General features: G+C 44.5%; 2 protein-coding genes across 2 annotated transcripts; one reads left to right on the forward strand and one right to left on the reverse strand.

The window, feature by feature from the left end:
• Positions 1–6417: 6417 nt before the first annotated feature.
• DFJ58DRAFT_661030 (uncharacterized protein) lies at positions 6418–6774 on the forward strand (the record flags this gene model as incomplete). Its single annotated transcript, XM_041382186.1, has 1 exon — positions 6418–6774. The coding sequence occupies one exon, from the start codon at positions 6418–6420 to the stop codon at positions 6772–6774; it is 357 nt and encodes a 118-aa protein (XP_041243576.1).
• Positions 6775–12288: 5514 nt separating this feature from the next.
• Positions 12289–13058, reverse strand: DFJ58DRAFT_841786 (uncharacterized protein; the record flags this gene model as incomplete). The annotated part of the gene is made up of 3 exons (XM_041392748.1): positions 12289–12434; positions 12528–12637; positions 12961–13058. The coding sequence occupies 3 exons, from the start codon at positions 13056–13058 to the stop codon at positions 12289–12291; spliced, it is 354 nt and encodes a 117-aa protein (XP_041243577.1).
• Positions 13059–13441: the final 383 nt, after the last annotated feature.

Below are 13441 nucleotides of genomic sequence, written 5' to 3' on the forward strand. Positions count from 1 at the left end.
GACCGGACGACGGATATGTTCATCGGATCTGGATCGGATCTGAGATCCAGATCATCGGATCTGTAACCGGATATATGGTATATGACACATCGGTACCAAATCCTCCCATGTCCTACCCATGTCCACCTATCTCCATTGGTGTGTTTTAAGCTCATTTTACTGTTACTGAACGAACAGCAGGCGTTATTACATGTATTCCCATGGCCGCAGCACTTGCGAGCCTTATTACATATTGACCTGAGTACCTCGCGTTTCGCTACTACTCTCACCTGTGCGATTCCGGACGTTCACGCAGTTAGATAATAGGACTCAAGTTCGTATTATCCCTTACTTCCCTTCCTCGGACATACCTGGTACCGTTGTAGGAGTCACCTTAGTTAGTCCTTGATTGTGCAAATTGATCCCCCTTGCTTTTTTATCATCAGACGTGCCTTGACCGCTCTAAGTGCACTCTATCTAAGGTTTCTTTACCTAGGCCTTGTGAGATCCGGACTGCTACCGGTAGTCTTACATCGGCAACCCATACCTAGTCTTACCTCGTCATACCTAGTTATACCTGGACTCTCCTTACCTGGGCCTAGACTTACGTGCTGCTCATCGGCATCAGACTCCCCACCTCGCATTGGTATCTCGCATTGGTATCTCGCGTCGGGTGTACCATCGGTATCCCATATCGCGTCGGACATTCTCAGACTCAGACCTTCGGTCGGTTGGATATCTCGGGTCTTAGAGCTTAGTTCTTCCTTTCTCTTCCCTCGCACTATTAGAAGGAAGTGCTTCAATAGCAGTCCCCTTGGGTCGAAGTACTGCACTCGCACCCATTAGGATTTAGTAAGTTAGTTAGTATATCTAGCTAACAACTATTTCTTTCACCACACTAGTTGCCTCCAAATAAGGCAAAAGACTGGACTTTTAAACTCTATTGCTAACCATAATCCAACAAATTGTACAAGCTGTACAGAGACTTAAATTTTCGACAAAAATGATAGTTGTAGCCCTTATCAATGGGAGCCCATCCATGGTCTCATGACATTTTTTGGTGAAGATCCTAAGAGTCTGTTTGGGATCAGGATTTTGCCCAACTTCGACAAACTTCAGGAAAGAAAATCACAAGGTTAAGTAAGCATGCCAGTGTGCCGCATGCCATCGGTCACAGTGTGACATATTCTTATCAATAGTCATGCCCTCGACACGAAGCTCATCGGAGTTGCAATACTCTCTCTGTTTCCACCCAACCATCATGCCCAAAGGCAAAGGGGAAAAAAGGGTGGCCACTGACAGTCAGGAAGCTGCCACAGCAGCAAAAGACCACTGCATATGGTCCCTTGATGATGAAAAAAATTTAGTTGAATATGCTGTCCTACAGAATGCCAAAAGGGGTGATGGGATGAACTTTATGTCATCTTTCTGGGTTACTGCTGCTGCAGAGATGTGTTAAAACCGTAGCTCAAGGGTAGATGGATCCGAAGGGCTTGGCCTCAGCTGGTGCGCTGTGCCCCTTACCCGAGTACGTGCCCTTAATTTCAGAATGAAGTCCAGATGGAATCCGACGAAGTCCGAAGGACTTCCGGAGGCTGGCTACTCTAGTAGAGTGCTAGAGGACTTCCGGATGAGTGCAAGAAACTTCTGGAGGAGTATAGGAAACTCCAGAGGAGTTTCATCCACTGTATCAGATCCGAAGGTAAGACTTCCCAAGGTAAGTTCCCTAGATAGAAACATATAGAGGATAGGCTGCAAGGGACAGAGTCCAAAGCAGGATAGGATAGGAGGAGTGGTCCGAAGGACAGGATGTCCGGAGGTCCGAAGGTTAAGACGTCCGAAGGTTGCCTCGTCCGAAGGTTACGATGTCCGAAGGTCCGAAGGTTTATGAGGACCGGAGGAGTGGACAGGATTGGGACAGGAGGGGAAAGGCTACTATGGACAAGGTCTGGAGTAGAAACAAACAGAGGTAGACTACACTATGGTAGAGTTGGATAGACGGGGTTTAGACAGAAGTCTCGGAAAGACAGGAAGTGCCGGAAAGGCAAAACTTCGGTCTAGGGAATCAATCCCTAGACTTCAGAACTGAGACATAGGGGACAAATATGAAGGTCTGGATTTCTGGCCTAGGGAATCCATCCCTAGGCCTTGATGGAAAGGCAGAACTCAGATGGACCAAAGTCCGAGACAAGAATGAGTGAAGTCTAATGTGATAGAGCAAAGTCTAAGATGCGAGAGAGCAAGTCTATGTTGATATTCGAACTAAGGAAACTTTACAGGAGTTGTACAGATCTTTATATACTGGAAGGGATCCGAGAGGATCGGTAAGCTGAACACAAATGCTATGTACGAGCATGTGGAAACATATTAGTAAGTATGAATGGAACATAAGTGAATGAACTCGGATATGAACAGAGTACAAGGATCAATAAGCAAGACAGAAACAGAGATAACCGATGAAGGATCTTCAACTCAGCTGAGGGTGCAGCTGATATAATTGTTGAAGGGAGGAAAATATGAGTGCGATATGTTCGTCCCTTAGGGGAAGCGGAGAAAGCAAATATCCACTGGTCAACTCTAGGGGGAATGCGCAAAGCGCGTGATAAGGCGAAAGCGCGGGAACGAAGGCGCTATAGGCGCGCGAAGCGCGGGAAAGTCGCGCGTCGAAAAGCGGAACTGGGTGAAAGCGGTATGCGAGCGATAGTGAGATGTTAAGACGTGTACTGAGATGCTGATAAGACAACTGATGCGGATATGGCCACTAGAGCTAACTGCTACTAGGGCTTGCGATGATTTATTCAAAACATAATAAAAACTCGGAGATGGTGACTGTCTATGATGATGGTCGTCCGTGGTAATGTGTGTTGTGTTAAGTAAAAAAAAAATGTGTCATGAAAAATGTGTACCAAGTGAAAATAAACATGGTACGATGTTGAAATAAATGATAAATGGAGAAATGCATACCTGGGAACTTGGTTGGACATGGGAAAACACAGTGGGAAGTCAGGCGCCCTATAGCGCTTAGGCGCGGGAAAATTCGCCTAAAGTGCGCGCAAGTCGCGCAAGTGTCACCTATGTCGCGGAAGTGTCACCTAAGTCGCGCGCGTCGCGCGAACGTCGCGTTTATCGCGCTAGTGTCGCGTTGCATGCATAGTATTGTAGACTCGACCTACAGTGCAATATATGCCATTGTGAGGCTACTCAGGATCGAGTCTCTACACCGGATCTTCGGATCTGTACCCAGACATATGGTATATGACAGGTCCTATTTATCTAACTACGTGAGTGTCCGGAATCGCATAGGCAAGAGTAGTAGCGAGACGCGAAGTATTTGGGTTAGCATGTAATAAAACTTGTGGTTGCTGTGGCCATGGGAATACATGTAATAATGCCTGCTGCTCATTCAGTAACAGTAAGATAAGCTTAAAAATGCACCAATGGAGATAGGTGGACATGGGCAGGACATGGGAGGACTTGGTACCGATGGGACAGGATGCTCAGCCAAGGTGCAATATGACTGAGACAGCAGGTAACAGTACATAAGCTGAGGCCAAGCCCCTCAGACTCAGTCTCTCTCTACTTAAGCAACCTGGGTCTTAACAAATTACTAGATTATAAACAGATAGAATAAAGTCCATATAAAAGGAGTATAACAGTACTGTCAATTGGCAATAGGTATGACTTTGACAATATAGGTGCAAAATTAAAATTAAATGATACTAAGATAGACCTCACTCATACACCGGTTGTTAAGACCGTAGCTCAAGGGTAGACGGATCCGAAGGGCTTGGCCTCAGCTCGTGCGCTGTGCCCCTTACCTGAGTACGTGCCCTTAATTTCAGAATGAAGTCCAGATGGAATCCGACGAAGTCCGAAGGACTTCCGGAGGCTGGCTACTCTGGTTGAGTGCTGGAGGACTTCCGGATGAGCGCGGGAAACTTTCGGATGAGTATAGGAAACTCTGGAAGAGTTTCACCCGCTGCATTAGATCCGAAGGTAAGCTCCCTAGATGGAAACACATAGAAGATAGGCTGCAAGGGACCGAGTCCAAAGCAGGATAGGGTAGGAGGAGTGGTCCGAAGGACAGGACGTCCGGAGGTCCGAAGGTTAAGACGTCCGAAGGTTGCGTCGTCCGAAGGTTGCGACGTCCGAAGGTTGCGACGTCCGAAGGTTACGACGTCTGGAGGACCGGAGGAGCGGACAGGATTCTAGGACAAGAGAAGAAGGGCTACAACGGACAAGGTCCGGAGTAGAAACAGACAGAGGTAGACTACACTATGGTAGAGTCGGATAGACGGGGTTTAGACAGAAGTCTCGGAAAGACAGGAAGTGCCGGAAAGGCAAAGCTTCGGCTTAGGGAGTCAATCCCTAAGCATGGATATAGACGGAAGGATAAATCCGGAGGACCGGAAGGTTGGCCTAGGGAATCCTTCCCTAGGCCTAAGGAAAGGCAATACTAAGATGGACCGAAGTCCGAGATCAGAATGAGTGAAGTCTAGGATGCGAGAGAGCAAGTCTATGTTGAGCAGAATCTAAGATGATATTCGAACTAAGGAAACTTTACAGGAGTTGTACAGAGGTTTATATACTGGACGGGATCCGAGAGGATCAGTAAGCTGAAGACAAATGCTATGTACGAGCATGTGGAAACATATTGGTAAGTATGAACGGAACATAAACAAATGAACTCAGAGATGAACAAAGTACAAGGATCAATAAGCAAGACGGAAACACAGATAACCGAAGTCCGGAGTCAAGAGGATTACCATAAGGAGATAGACGCTGATTTAAGGTTTGAGCTTCGGATATGAGTATAGGTCGGATCCGGAGGTCTAGAGATATCGGATGAGGCATCTGGATATCGGATGAGCGGATCCGGAGATCTAGGTGAAGACGAGACTAGGATATAGATCATGGATATCATCCGGTAGTCTAGGGAAGGTAAAGTCTCAGGTAGGATGAGCTCGGATCCGATGGGATCAAGGGTGGATGAAGCAGGCTTAGCTGCGGAGGTCCGAAGGTATGGATATATGGATGTACGAAGGTGTACGGATCCGAACTGATAGTGGACTGGAGGACTGCAGGCATGGATAAAGGTATGGAGTCATGGATAAGGGTATGGAGGTCCGGATGTGCATCCGGAAGGCGTCCGGAAGGCGTGGGAACATCATCGGACGTAGGTCCAGAATACGGGATATGACACCGGTTCATCACGTGCCATAGTGTGACATTTCAACAAAATTGCATATAAGTCATTGTATACAAAATGTGAGCAAAATCTGTTCCAAGATTATGTGCAGATAGTCTGCAGCAAGCTGGGCATATAATTTTTATAATCTAATGTAGGAAACTGAGAGACAAGTAGGTATTATGTTGTCGAGCAAGCACCACCAACGTGACAGATGCACTGGCAGTGGTCATGAATGAATCACAAGGGTAAATTTGCTACAAAAATGCCTACTCCTCCTTCAGTTGGCTGAAAATAAGGATTCTGAGTAGACCATTTTGACATTATAGTACATGTCCACAATATCTTGGAACAGATTTAGCTCATTCTAATTTGCAACAGAGTAAGAAGCCAAAATCATGTATTCTGTCCTCAAATCATGTGATGAACTGGTGTATGAGTGAGGTCTGTTTTAGCTAGAAATCAAAGAGACAATTCCCTTCCCATGGATTATCAAGACTGGGATCAATAATGAAAGATGAGGGTGTTGAGGTAGGCAAAGAGGTGAGGTCAGCCTTCATGGGTGGCTCTGGCTTGGCAACAACCTCTTGGGTATCTAAACTAAAGGATCTGAAGAAGTTACTAGTGTATTTGTCATCACTTACAGTCAAGTCAACTATAGTAGCCAATTCAAAAAGGCTTTTGGAGTCTGATGCTGGCAGAATCTCATCGTCAGTTCCTATTAACACTAATTATAAAAGTTCAACATGAGTCTTGCTGACAATCAATAACAAAAACAATGTACTATATCTTGACAATATTTGATCTTGCAAGGAGGCTCTGATAAGCTTGACTCAGATGAGGTGGAACTGTCTTCTGAGTCACTGGATATACTCTCAGACTCAGTAAGATCATGATATGCTGAGCTAGATGGAAGAGTAGGCATCTTCTCCTTCCTTTTTGATTTTGCCTACTCTTGCAACACTGATGATGGAATGCTTTGGCAAGTGGCCAAGAAACAAGCTATTTGTAGTCTGTGTGAAGCAAAGAAACTGAGGACTCACCTAGAATGACAACATTTTCTTGAAATCCACCTCTCTTATTTGTCCTTGCATTTCATGCCACCAATGACCCATCAAGGAATTGAATACCAGGAGGAATTATGGTCCTGCACTTCTTTTTGACACAAAGATAGTATCTCATCTTCATGCTTCTGGTAATCTGGATTTGGCAACTTTGGCAAGGCATCAAGATAAACAAAGAGTTGTGCTATGTGCAACTGCCAGTCTCCTGATCACCAAGATCCAAAATGTCTGCCCGAGGCATTTGATATACTGACCTCTATAGGCAGTTACCAGTGTGCGACAATGAAGTTGTCCAACCTGGGGATCAAGATGGCATATTACAATCCAGGAGTGATGGTGAGTTATTCAGGCTGTCTTGTAAGGCATGGAATCAGGGTTGATGAAGGCGATCAGATAGCATGGTCCTGGTTCCTCCGAGATAGCATTCACAACTACACCTGCACCCCTCGCCCGGATTATGCCAGATACAATCTGGCTGACCTCGATGCATACAAGTTGGCCAAATACAACCAGGCTGATTTTGCCGTGTATGGCAAGCTGTAGACATCCTGTCCCACTTTTATTCTGCACATCATTACAATACCTTATCCTTATTTATCATTCCCTACATACAAACACACTCTCTTACCAAAGTATCTCATTTGAATACATTATCAGATCTTTAATATAATTTCTCCAAGAGGGGAAAATGTGAGCATCCCCTCACTGGGGTCCCAGGGTAAGTCATCAGCTTTGAATGTGTCACCTTGCAGCAGTCAAAGACAACCACACCCTTTGCCTGGTCATTGAACCATACCTAGGCCCAGGACCATCTGTCCATTCCTGCATTATCACATTGGACCTGGTAGTTGACCAATCCCATATCCGGGCCTGCCTGTCACATCCTACATTGTCACCCTGCACCTGGTCCTTGAATTGTACCTCCCTGGGCCCAGTCATCAAATCCTACATTGTCATGCTGGGCCAGGTCGTCGAATCATATGCATGCCCAGGCCCACCTGTCAAATCCAACATCACCACCCTGGGCCCGGGTCCTTGAATCATGCCCATGCCCGGGCCAGCATGTCAAATTCTATGTCGCCACCCTGGGCCTGATTGTTGAATCATACCCATGCCTGGGCCCACCCATCAAATCCTACATCATTGCCTTGGGCCTGGTCGTGTAAATCATACCTGTTCCCCTGGGCATAAGCACACCCAGGCCCGCCCGTCAAATGCTACACCATCACCTTGGGCCCGGTCATTAACCATCATTGGGCCTGCCCGTCACATCCTATATCATCACCCTGGGCCTGGTCATTCAACCATTTCCATTCCACATCCCTTGGGCCCAACTGTCAAATCCTACATCATCCTGGGCCCAACTGTCAAATCTTACATCATCCTGGGCCCGGCCATCAGATTCTACAGTGGCTCAAAAAAGTGTCTCAATGTTTGTGGATTTCCATGTAATTGCTGTATTATGAGTCAGGGCGTGGGAATATGACTAGGCCATAGGGAAGTGTGGGAAAGCTCTGCTTCCTAGCTTTATGTTTGGTCCCTATAGCGTGGGAACATTATGTTATTGAGTGAAGATGTGGTCATTTTAATATGGTGACTCATTGAGACACTTTTTTGACTTTCAGTTTAACCAACACAATCTCTATAATTCTAGTACTTGGTGTTTCCTCCTGTTGTTCTAATTGCTTCTATCACTCTTCTATTCACACTATCTATCAATTTCAGGCATTCCTCATCAAAAATCTTGCCCCACTCTGCTGCAACTCTCTCCTACAGCTGAAATAACCCCTATGGAGGATCTCAATAGACTGTAAGTGATAGCTTGAGTAATTCCCAGGGCTGTTCAATAGGGTTGAGGTCTGAAGACTGGGCTGGACATTATAGAACACTGATAAAATAGTTTTCAAACCATTTTATGATCAACTTGAAGTATGCTTAGGGTCATTGTCTTATTAGAGGGAAGTGTCTTCATTATTAATTCTTGATTCCTGCATGCTCCTGAGCAGACACTCCTCCAAAATTGAAATGTGCTGCTCTGAATTCATTCTCTCCTCCACCTCACAGAGAATTACTACTCTATTCCACCTCATACAAACCTATACCATCAAGTGTCCTACTCCATACTTTAATGTTTTCTTGACTTTTCTTTTTTCTAGTAGTTTTTCTGCCTTTTATCATACATATTCCTGGCCATATGACCCCATCCTATTGATTTTTGTCTCATCTGACCAGGTAACCCTATTCCAGTGCTCAACAATCCAATACTGAGGCTTTACAGCAAAGGCTAGTTTCCTCCCTCTATAGGCTGAAGACAGGAGAGGCTTTTTCTACTTGATTACAGCTTTAAGGTTGGCTACCTTAGGAGTATTCCTGACTATTTGAGTAAAGAGAGCAGTGTAGATGATGTAATTAATGAATTTGGTGCCTTGAGTAGCATTGGCAGCCTGCCTAGTTAGAATATGATAAACAAGAGATTTTTTGTTATGGGATGTGAGCTTGAAAGGACAATCTAGTTTGATATTTGTCTTATCTGGAATGACTTTTTTAATGACCATAATGAGAATAACCCTGCTCAGACCAGTTTTAGTAGCAATCTGCCTGGTATACAGATCAGAAGAGCTGAAGATAATAATAGAGGCTATTTCAGCTGTAGGAGAGAGTTGCAGCAGAGTGGGGCAAGATTTTTGATGAGGAATGCCTGAAATTGATAGATAGTGTGAATAGAAGAGTGATAGAAGCAATTAGAACAACAGGAGGAAACACCAAGTACTAGAATTATAGAGATTGTGTTGGTTAAACTGAAAGTCAAAAAAGTGTCTCAATGAGTCACCATATTAAAATGACCACATCTTCACTCAATAACATAATGTTCCCACGCTATAGGGACCAAACATAAAGCTAGGAAGCAGAGCTTTCCCACACTTCCCTATGGCCTAGTCATATTCCCACGCCCTGACTCATAATACAGCAATTACATGGAAATCCACAAATATTGAGACACTTTTTGAGCCACTGTACATCACCCTGGGCCCGGTCGTTGAATCCTACATCGCAATTTGGGCCTGGCCCACCACCATCACCAGCTCATCATCACATGCCCCTCAGGCCCAACATCCTGTCAGTTGCCACCCATGGGCTGGGCCATTCATATTGAAGCATCACAAACATCATGGGCCTGGCCATGCCTATTAGCCTACACTTGTCTCTGGGCCCACCTCAGGTAGCCCATCTCCCATGGAAGAATCTCAACCTTGGGTGGCCATTTAACACAGGAAAAGTTACTGAATGGGCTCCGTACATAGCCTTAGTCCTTTGTTTACTGATCCCCTTATATGTCCTCCAGTATATAAACCTCTGTACAACTCCTGTAGAGTTTCCTCAGTTCGAATATCATCTTAGACTTCACTCATTCTGCTTGTGGACTTCGGTCCATCTTAGTCTGACCTTTCCTTAGGCCTAGGGAGGGATTCTCTAGGCCGACTTTCCAGTCCTCCAGATTTATCCTTCTGTCTACATCCATGGTTAGGGATTGATTTTCTAAGCCGGAGTTTTACCTTTCCGGCACTCTAGCACTCTACTAGAGTAGCCAGCCTTTGGAAGTCCTTTAGACTTCATTGGACCATCATTGGACTTCATCCAAAATCAAGGGAACCATACTCAGGTCAGGGGCACAGCGTACAAGCTAAGGTCAACGTCCTTCAGATCCATCAACCCTTGAGCACAGTTTTAACAGAGATGCAGGTAGAAATACTTGAATGTAAGCATACTTGTTGAACTTTGTTTCAAGCAACATGGCTTTACAAGGAGGACATTTATGGTTCCTTGCACACTCACTGTACTTCAAATGGATTGCTTGCCACCCTTTCTGGCCCAGAGGGTGCTCATCTTTGACAAAGTCCAGGAGGACTTGAATGTCAGTTAGGCTGTAATCACCTCAACCTCACATAATCTTTACTTATTTAGAATGCCAGACTCCCAGGAGCACGCTATTCTACTTAGAGTAGATTGTTTACATGCCCTACACTGCCAATAACTAGCTCAATAGTGTTAGATATCTACAACTTGGAGAAATACTTGCATTGTGCTCACTGTCCTCAACGTTGAGCTCGAGTATCTCGCTCATTTCTTCACTAATTTTCCCCACAACTTTCTATATTGTCTTCTACATCAAACATGCTGCATTGACTTTACCTGCTGCACTGCTAAGCAGCCTACATTTACTCAAACCTTGAGGTAAGTACATTATGTTCTCCGTCTCTCTTTCCCTCACTCCCATGGCTCCTACCAGGACCAGAGGCCTATCTGGGCCTCAATGCTGAAGCTATGAGTTTGAAGCATACTCTAGCTTTGAGATTACACCAAGATACAACCAGTTGGAGGGCACAGTGGCAGCCAGGCCTTGATGCTGAAGCTATGAGTTCGAAGCATACTCTGGCTTTGAGATTATGCCAAGACACAACCAGTCAGAGCAGATCTGGCATGCCACATGCTTATAGAGCTACACCTCCAAAGGGAAACCCAAGTATACGGTCTTCCCAGTTCCGGTCCCCTGGACTATAAATGCACTATGCTCAAACGCAAGGCAAGTATCAATGATTTTAGTAGGTTGTATGTAACAATGTAACAATACAGGAGGGGAATGAGGAAGCTATGATGTGTTAGCCAGGGACAGTACCTTACGCAGAGTCAATGGACTCAGCAGAGACAGAGGGAGATGTGGAAGGAGCTGCAGGAGTAGCAGCACTCATGCCTTTCCTTGGACCACACCTCTTGCCCTTATCAGAGCGCTCTTTGCGGGCTTTTTTCTGAACCACAACTTCCTCCCCTGAGACAGAGAAGACCCCAGTCAGCTCTACTGCCAGCCGTTTCCTGTCTTGCAGTGTTAGTGAAGGGGGCTGATTAACTGTGGCAGGTGTAGGTGTAGGTGAACTGTTGGTCTCCATAGCTAAGTCAGATGACTTAGAGTTAGGAAGCAGTGCTGTGTCAGATGACTGAGAGTTAGGAAGTGGCGCTGTGTCATTTGTCAAGGGATCTACACTAGTATTGCCAGACATTTGAGCCATAGTGGCATTAAACCTGCTAGTCTCCTAATCTTTGAACTCTGCATCTGAAAGCTGACGGAATTGAGTAGAATCAGTCTCCCGAGCATAGAACAAGACACAGAGCCTGTTGTGTGAATTGATGTCCCCTGGACAGCAGAATTTTGAATGTGGCCAGTTTTCAAGGACCACACCATACTTCGCAGTTATTTTGGTGTTGAAGTTTCTGTAGTACATGTGCTGGACCTGTTTGTGTTAAGATGGGAATGAAGTGGGCCGCTTCTAGTGGCTAATAAGTGACCAGATATGATCAGGACTAGAGTCCAGAGTAAGTTGCCAATGTATTGAAGTATAGTAAGAGTGTATAGTACCTAGAGTCCAGAGTAAGTTGTTAAAGAGGCAGGAAGCACTGGACTCTAGGATATGGGCAATGTTTGGTAAACAAATGCAAACAGATAAGCCACAATTCAAAGGTAAGGAATAACTCGTCCTAGGGAGGTCAGAAAGTCATGTAAATAGTCAGAGAAATGTGAAGAATAAAGTATATCCAATTTCCACTTCAGTTCATTTCACAGCAACTCAGCCTGGAAGTAGACTTGGCTTGGTCACAAGCAGGTAATTAATTGTATTCCATTAAATTTATTTGACCTCCTGACATATTTTTCTGTTAAGTACAAAGTAGATGCAGGATTTGCCAGTGTAACTCTGAGTCAAACACTTAATTCCGAGGGTAGTGTCCAATTCCTTGAACTTACTAGAATTATCATGATATTACTCTTTCAACATACTACTGGCAGTAATACTGGCCTCTCAATAGTGTGCAGTCTACCATTTTTAAAATCCTAACAAGTTGATGTCAGTGTGGAACTAACACTAAGGTCTTATTTAGTGGGTTATACAACCAAGCATGACCTTCTTCAGACCATGGGAGAATCCCACTATTGGTGTCTGTGTGCATCTAGAAGAATGGTATAGACCAAGTTGCAGGCAAAGATCATCCATGGAGCACTCAGCATATTCATTCCTCAATGTCACTCCTCCAGTCTGTCAGAGGGATTATTTCTTCAAAGTTGAGCTGCACCTCATTGCCCAAGGTCATTATGTCCAATACAGCCTGAATTATGGTGTCCAGTTCTCTGATCTTGGCCTCTGTGGCAAGTTTTCCTAGTGTGCCTCACAGTACTTTAGGAAGCCCTGAAATGCACAAAATGAGTATCATGAGATATACATAGGTACCCTAATATGACAAGCCCTTACTCTTGACATCTCCAGTCACACCAGGATTCTGTGCAGCAGCTGCAAGCATTGTTTTGAGGATCCTACACCACTTATTCATTTTTTGAAGGGATTCATTATCCTTGAATAAACTGAGAATTTCTATGAATAATGTCAATAGTTGGATACTATGTCTGGTCATGCCACAGCCTGTCATTCCACTGGTCTTCCATATCCTTGGCCTTTCTTTTAGGTCAGATTTTTATTGTTTCAGTGTTTTTTGGTACCAATTCCAAGTGAGTACAATAAGTGTAGAAATTAATGATACAATTGCCATATTCAAAAAGTTGCTGGAGGCAAATGCCAGTTTCATTGATACTGCTGCCTCAATTTTGTGCTTCTTGCATCAGAAGCTGGCAGGAATAATACCAGCTAAACAGTTACTATGTGTACTTGTGACATGATGTTCTCTTACCTGTGTTGAATGTGCAATTGCATGTTGAGCCAGTACTGCAATGGGCTGCAGCCTTCCTGGTCAAACACTTGGTTGATAATTCTATTAACCTTGTCCATTGTAAACTACTGCACTTTAATCCACATATAGGAAACTGCATGGGTATGGGTCTGAGGAAGATCTGTTTCAATCTTGTAGGTCATGTTTCACCCTATGAAAGTCTGTTTCAACTTTGTCATGTTCTCATGTCTCCCTTCCTGAGAAAGAGAGAGTCTGTCTTAAAATATATGAAGCCTAGTTAGAAAGTTGTTCTGGTGTTGTATACTCAACCTCTGAAAGGTAGCACACAATAAGTAATGAAGTCTGTCTTAAATATGTAAAGCCTAGTACAAAAGCTGTTCTGGTGTTGTATACTCAGTCCCTGAGAGGTAGCATACAACAAGTAGTATATAAATAGATTGTTATATAAGCAATCCTCTCTGATATGATGTTTATCTTACTT

The sequence above is a fragment of the Suillus subalutaceus genome, assembly GCF_016647625.1.
Source record: "Suillus subalutaceus strain FC151 chromosome Unknown DFJ58scaffold_58, whole genome shotgun sequence".
Lineage (NCBI taxonomy): Eukaryota > Fungi > Basidiomycota > Agaricomycetes > Boletales > Suillaceae > Suillus > Suillus subalutaceus.